The 7429-nt window shown below is 41.6% G+C and overlaps 1 protein-coding gene across 1 annotated transcript; it reads left to right on the plus strand.

Annotated features, from left to right (window-relative positions):
• The first annotated feature begins 3266 nt into the window (after positions 1–3266).
• Positions 3267–6803, plus strand: irf8 (interferon regulatory factor 8). The gene is made up of 9 exons (XM_012855101.3): positions 3267–3511; positions 3645–3855; positions 4035–4218; positions 4323–4423; positions 4657–4714; positions 5122–5175; positions 5275–5667; positions 5774–5889; positions 6026–6803. The coding sequence occupies exons 2-9, from the start codon at positions 3685–3687 to the stop codon at positions 6221–6223; spliced, it is 1275 nt and encodes a 424-aa protein (XP_012710555.1). The 5' UTR covers positions 3267–3511; positions 3645–3684; the 3' UTR covers positions 6224–6803.
• Positions 6804–7429: the final 626 nt, after the last annotated feature.

Here is a 7429-nt window from a genome sequence, read left to right on the forward strand (position 1 = left end):
CTTTCTTTAAATGTAGTTTTATTTGGGGGGGGGGGGGGGGGGTATTTAAACAGGTTTTATTTCAATAATTCAAATCACACTAAGTTTGATTCATGATAAGGATTTATTACATGCTGAGTGACACATTTAACCATTAATTTTGGATCAGTTTGATGAGTATGGCTTACAGTTGGAAATGTAAAATTTTGATTTCTCTTATAATTTAAATATCAAACCAGAACAATAACAAAAATTAGAGACGGGCACCAGCACCCCCCATAGTCCTGCATGGGTAAGCAGATATAGACAATAGATGGAAAAAAACAACATTTATAATCCAGTAATTTCATGGCATGGCCTACTCAACCATGAGGAACTGCTGCTGCTGACTTTACAGTTGTTAGGCAGACGACAGCAGAATCGGGGGGAGGGGAGGCCAATGAAAGATCATTGCCTCAGAAGCTGCCTCGTCCGTCACAGAGTGTTGTTTGCAAAACTTGTAACGGAAAAGTGAGTGGAAGGAAAACGTCTTGTTTTAAAAATGAGGACAAGCAAAAGAAAGATGCACAGCCTGGGCTTTGCTTCACACAGAGGATTGTGAAGCAAAGCCCAGGCAAGACCTAATGATTCACCAGGAGAGGATGACGTGAAGTCAGTGCCTCAAGAACCACCACATCCACTGCCACATCCTGTGCTAAAGGGGAAAAAGGATTGGACTGTTTCTCAGTCTTTTGGAAATCAATGCAGCAGTTCATTCACTTTTAAAAAAAAAAAAATCAGTTGTATGTATTATTAAACTTTTTTGAGAGCCTCAACTTTTTTAAAAGCAATGGACCATAATAATCAAAATTAATAGAAAGAAACACACTATATATTGCTCAGCGTGTACTCAAGCGCCATAATATATGAGTTTTGATGTGTTCATGGATAATAAACCAATATTTCAATGATATTTTAATCTGTTCAGATGATGCTCGGAGCTTCAGGCTGGAAACTGATCTTATGAACATGTGTATGGCTACGGTTGGGCATGTTCAGGCATGCAGCTTCCCGGCAGCACACCCAGATGTTGTTTACTGTGTTACAGGAGGACAAACCGGATTACATTTACAGTAAGACTGGGAAAAAAAATCCACTACACTACACCTAACTGGTTATTTTAGGGGTTTTCAACAAGGAATACAAATTATCTTCCGTTTATAAAAAACAAAAAAAAACAATGCCAAATCATTTCATTATTTGCTTTTTTTAAAGTTACTTGCTTATTTTACCATAGAGCATGTACTGTATTTTGGCTGTAATGACAAAAGGTCCAATTAAAATTCAAATGTTCATGATTCAGAAGTTGAATCTCAGAAATGCTTAACATTTTTGCTTTGAAAGTGAGAAAGCCTGTTTATTCAGATAGAAAGAGGACCTTTGTTGAAAATAGTAAAAAAATAAATAAATAAAGACATCACTCAATGCTTTAAAAACGTTTTTTTTATGATTGTGTGGCATTATCGGTGGCATTATTCCAGAAAACCTGGACATTGAAGATTGATGTGTCCAGTAACCAGGCTAACCTCTATTACTAATAAAAGCTAACAATTTCTCTCTTTTTTTCCTTTCAATCCTTATGTCTTCACAAAAGAGGTGGTATGGCACAGTCAGAAATATTCAATGGGATGAAAACCTTCAACAGTGCTTAGAAACTTTATTATTATTTTCATATAATTTTGGATTTTGACATCCATGTTGGTGAAAAACTTGGAAAAGGGAGCCTTTCAAGTGATTTATCCAAACTTGAGACTTGAAAACTTCAACTTTTGGCGGAAAATGGAACACTATTAAATTGCCTTTAGGCTGAACTGATTTATTTGTCTCTCTGTTCCCTGTTATTATGCCAAAAAAACTGACTACACTAGTTTATGTCCTGGATGTTTAAAATTTTCAGTATGGTGGTATAGCTGGAAACCTAAGTAGTGCAGTAGTGTGGTGATATTAGACCTATAGGCTACTTTGACATACAGTTGCATTGAAAATACAATCGGTTCAACATTAATAACACAATAAATCACTGGTTTTGGTATAAATGATGTATGGCTTAGAGTAATAACAGAAAACCAACAGACCCAAGAGTATTGCTCCCGCATGCTGCTCATTTTATGTATTTGATCCATGAAAGAGGTGCGTTTAAAATGATAGATGTGTATGGTTAGATCAGCGACGATATTCATTCTTTGAATGATCAGATTAAACAAGTGGCTTTTATATTTGGAGAAAGGCGGCAAATCTTGTGCACGCTGGCTATAGTGAATTCTTCTATGGAAATCATGAAATGGGTGGGCCCAGATATTGCTTTGATATTAAAACAATTACATTATTGGGGAAAGGAAAACAAGATAAAGCAGAAAATGACAAGTTTCTCATCTGAAATAATCTTAAAATATGAGAAAATTACATTAAGAGGATAAAATTGAAAAAAGAATGGACTGACTGATGTAAATGATGACCCGTTTCTTGCGTACCAAGGGTCATGGATCCATCAGAACAGTTGAAGGGGTTTATTACATTATCATGAAGAGGAAATGCCCTTGAAATGAGTTTTTCAACAAGACAGGGACTCCAAAGACATCAGTAGGTGAGCATATTGGCTGCTGATCAAAAAAGTTTGCTATGGAGAAGTCAGTTCAAATCTTGTACCTTAGATCTGGAGCCCTGTAGAAAACTTGTGTAGGTGACATATTATCCTGTTTCTGAAGCAAGAAATACAGAGGGAACAGTAAAATGTAGTCCGCTCATCCTTTTATGGTTTTAAATAATAAATGTTTAAGCATGTGTGCAGACAATGTAATTTTTTCTTCTTAGTATATGTAAAAGACAATTTTTATGTTTTCTTTTCTTGATTGGGGGGGTCAGCTACCTGTGTGTCGGAGTTATTGGAATGTTTTATGGAGAAGACAGGTGATAAAGATTGTATGGCTCTTTTTTCTCCACACAAATATCAATTGTGATACCTATTTTTAATTACAGCCACCATCAGCATGTTCTCTAGTGTTTTTTTCCCCCCCATAATGAATATTGACTGATTTTTCTGAAGAAATCTGGATCACTGTCCACTGTGGCAGCGCACAAGAACCGCTTTATTCTTCTTTTTTTTTGCGTTTCAGATTTGAGTGGGCGCGGAGAGGAACGCACAACCACCTCACCCTGCCTGCCGTGCAGAAATCCCCCACTTCACACTGTAACTTGTGACTTTACGGCTTTTTAATCAGTGCACTGCGTCGGCGTCGCCCGCTTTACAACCCTCGCTTGTGTCAGGCCATTTCTTGTAAATACCCACAGTTCGCAGAAGAAACTCTTCCTGAATGGGCCTGAGAGACGCAGCCATTGGCGAGACCGAAGCAGCTTTGGCAAGCCCCGCCCCTGCCGTTTCATTCATGTAGCACAACAAACGTTACGGGCGCCTCGTCCAGGAGCGCACTTGATTTATTCTGAGGCATCGATCAGCGCCGCGCACAGAGCCAGAAGCTCGCCCAGCTGTTTGACTGTAAGTGATTTTACTTTTGGTTTAGCCGAGACACCTGGAATAAACGCGACTTACGTTTAAGAGTTAATCTAACAATACCTGATAGAGTGATGGGAATGATCGAGATGTTTATTTTAAATTTTTTTGTATTTAGGTGAAAGGGAACAATCTGAGGGGACAGGCGCGCTGTCAAGATGTCAAACTCGGGAGGCCGCAGATTGAAGCAGTGGCTGATGGAGCAGATCCAAAGTGCGCAGTACTCTGGGCTGCAGTGGGAGGATGAAAGCCGCACTATGTTCAGGATTCCGTGGAAACATGCCGGGAAGCAGGATTACAACCAAGAAGTTGACGCATCTATTTTCAAGGTTTGACTTCCCTGGAAACAATCTTCCCCCCCCCCCCCCTTTTTTTTCCTGCTGCTCTGCCAGAACAAAAAAAAATTGTTGGAGAAAAAGTTTGCTTTATTTTGTAGTTTCAGAAAATTACCAACAAAAATCTTTCTTTTTTTTCCTTGACATGTGTTTGCCCTTTCCCCCGTCCACAGGCCTGGGCTGTGTTTAAAGGCAAGTTTAAGGAGGGGGACAAGGCTGAGCCGGCAACTTGGAAGACCAGACTGCGCTGTGCCCTCAACAAAAGCCCTGACTTTGAAGAAGTGACCGAGAGGTCACAGCTGGACATTTCCGAGCCCTACAAGGTGTATCGCATCGTGCCCGAAGAGGAGCAGAAGCGTGGGTTTTCCCTTTAAACCGTGCGTAATGAAGGTCTTCCTGCAAAAGACCTTGGAAGAATCACAATGTGTTTTTTTTTTTTTTTTCTTTTCTTTCACCCTCAGACGGCAAAGTACCAGTGATGCCCATGACGGGTACCTCCAGTTCTGGTGAGCTCGCAGACATGGACTGCAGCCCTACAGAAATAGAGGAGCTCATCAAAGAGGTATAAAAAAATGCCTTTCGCATGAAAGAGTTCCGTCTTCACGATCGCTTTATGCTTCTTGGTGCTCTCAAGTTCATCACCTTTCAGCATTTTTCAGCTTTTGTGACACTCACCCCCTCTCTCTCAGTATCACACTACATTTGCCTCTGACACTTGTTGCACCCAGTGTGCATACCTTCCTCCTATTTGCAAACTCGCAAATGTGAACTGAAGTGTGTCTTTTTTTTCTGCAGGAGGAGGGCTGCAGCATTCAAGCAAGTCCCGAGTACTGGTCCCAGGGCAGCATAAATGGTAAAACTTGCTCTGTTATTGATTATTTGAACTGGTTACACTTTATTATGTGCTGTGCATGCATGTAATCACCTGCACCTCAATTTTCGCCTAACCTTGTAAGACTTTAGGGACATCGGCTTTGTTTTTCATACAAAATAACCCCCAGCGGAAAGATTGGCCGTTTGTCCCAGCTGCTGTGGGTGCTAAATACAAGCTGTCTGTCGCTGCTGAATTTGGCAGTGGAACAATTGACTAATATCCTGTTTAACTTTGCTGACTTAAGTGATTAATTCTCTGTAAATCGTGCTAACGGAATGCTATTTCTGATGATGCAGCAAAGCAGAGGCATGACTCCAGGGTTGTGTCCACTGCGGTAAAACAGGTTTTAAATCTCGTCTTCTTTTTTTTTTTTTTTTTTTTACAAGTCCCAGCTTTCCCTCTGCATCAGGACCCAATGCCATCAAGCAACCTCGGTTCAGGTATGAGGACAGCACGGCTCGCTCTGAAATCCATGAAATAAAAAAAAAAAGCATTCTCGTATTCTCTGTTGTTCCTGAACCAGTTTTCCCTCTTTCCAGCTTTCTCCCAGTTGGTGATCACTTTCTACTATGGAGGCAAGCTGATGTACAACACAGTGGTTACTCATCCAGAGGGCTGCCGGATTTCCCCCCAGCAGCACCTGGGTCGTGGCGCCCCCTACAGTTCGGACAGCATGCAGAGCGTTCACTTCCCCCCGGCAGAGCTCATAGAGTATGACCGGCAGCGCTACGTCACCCGCAAGCTGCTGGGTCACCTGGAGAGAGGCGTGCTGGTGCGAGCCAACCAAGAGGGCATCTTCATCAAAAGGCTGTGCCAGAGCCGCGTCTTCTGGAGCGGGCTGGGGGACGGGAGCTCCCAGTACGGCTCCATGCCCGGGAAACTCGAGAGGGACTCTGTGGTCAAGATCTTTGACACGGGGAGGTTTTTTCAAGGTGAGCGCCACTGTTTGGATAGGTCATGCATCCTCATCACAGGTGATGGAGGTTAAGGAGGCCGAATGCAGTTTATTTATTTATTTTTTTGTCATACATGTTGCAGCTCTCCAGCTCTATCAGGAAGGTCAGATTCCTGCTCCCGATCCCTCGGTGACGCTGTGTTTTGGAGAGGAACTGAACGACCACAGCAACGTCAAGAGCAAGCTGATCATTGTGCAGGTAAGACTTATCGGCTCACAACGGAACAGCTACGTAAATCTGAATCCGGTAAAGGTTACTGACCGCTGATGCTTTAATTCAACCAAAAAACAACAACAACAACATCATGCATATCTCTCTTCTCCTCCAATGACAGATCACCATGGTGAACTGCCAACACATGCTGGAGTCCCTGAACATGCGTCGCTCGCAGTCTTACAGCAGCAACCCGAGCGTGGAGATGAGCGACGACGTGGCCACCGAGCAGATGGCCCGGATCTACCAGGACTTGTGCAGCTACAGCGTTCCTCAGAGGCCCGCGTGCTACAGGGACAATATGCCCATCACCGCCTGACCGGTCTCACCAAGATTCACTTTGAAACATATCCGACATCCTTTTTTACATGTTTCACGCGTACTGGAGAGGTGAACCGAAAGAAAGCATCATCTCTATTCCCTCAGAGTAGGACTTTTAGAGGGAGGCCTGGTTTCAAAGCTCCGCTTCCGGTTTTGCATGTAGTTTATGTTGAATCCATGCGAGGTACATACAAACGTTATCATTTTTTTTAGGCAGTATGTTACAAACGGGTATCGATAAATACTTCACGTCGCCGAAGCTTCATCGACTCCAGGTTTGTATGAGTAGGCAGTTTAGTTCTCACGCTGGATTTTACTCGTTGACTTTTTTCATAGTTTTAGAGGTTCAAGATGATTTTTTATTTTTTTTTGTCAGTGTGTGTCGAAGTAAAACGCCGCCGAATATCATTTCATCGCATTCTATCGTATTTTCTACAGAAAATGAAATATTTTTTTATATTAATTGACATGAATTGCACAATGTTTTGGATGCAATGTGGCATTAAAATAAGGATAGGTTTTACTATCAGACAGTTATTTGTGTGAACCGTGTTTCTAATAAAGACTTTTTACTGAAATTCACGTGTGCCTGTCTTTCAACAATCATCACGCAGTGTACAGGTTGAGTTTTGAGTCACCTCTGGGTGAATTTGAGGAAGTTCACGGGGCAAAGATTCACATCGGATCATTTCTCCCCACGCTTTCAAACGTTATGTTCATTTTTAAATTTTAAGCCTTCCCAGCTCATATAAACCTGTCTAAATATGTGCCACTTAACAACACCTGTAAACCAAGAAGCAAGCTTTCTTTTTAAACAAATGCCTACAACATGTTTGTGTCTGCTCCTTCCACTCTTTGTTTAATCGGGCGTGAAACCAACATTTAAAACATAACTGCGCAGCGGGTCAAGCATATTTCCTCTCTGCCTTCGGTGTCAGAATTGTATTCATCTGATCTAAAATATTTAGCTCAAACCTTTACTTTCACAATATTGTTCCGAGCGTCTAATGCAATTTAAATACTTTGTTTAATTAAATGTCAGTGAATATTGTTTTTTTTGGACTAGGATCTGAGACAGCGATGCGTGTGCTTCATACGACAGTTCGCTACACAAATACAGGTGCATCCCCTAAATTAGAATATCACTGAAAAGTTGTTTTATTTCAGTAATTCTACTCCAAAATCATATATAGATTCAGTACTC

This window comes from Fundulus heteroclitus, chromosome 4 (assembly GCF_011125445.2).
Source record: "Fundulus heteroclitus isolate FHET01 chromosome 4, MU-UCD_Fhet_4.1, whole genome shotgun sequence".
In the NCBI taxonomy this organism is placed as follows: Eukaryota; Metazoa; Chordata; class Actinopteri; order Cyprinodontiformes; family Fundulidae; genus Fundulus; species Fundulus heteroclitus.

Coding starts and splice junctions, on each gene's coding strand:
- irf8 (XM_012855101.3), top strand. CDS start 3,685: ATGTCAAACTCGGGAGGCCGCAGATTGAAGCAGTGGCTGATGGAGCAG. Junction 4,219..4,322: donor GCCCGAAGAGGAGCAGAAGC/GTGGGTTTTCCC, acceptor TTTCACCCTCAG/ACGGCAAAGTACCAGTGATG. Junction 5,176..5,274: donor ATCAAGCAACCTCGGTTCAG/GTATGAGGACAG, acceptor CCCTCTTTCCAG/CTTTCTCCCAGTTGGTGATC.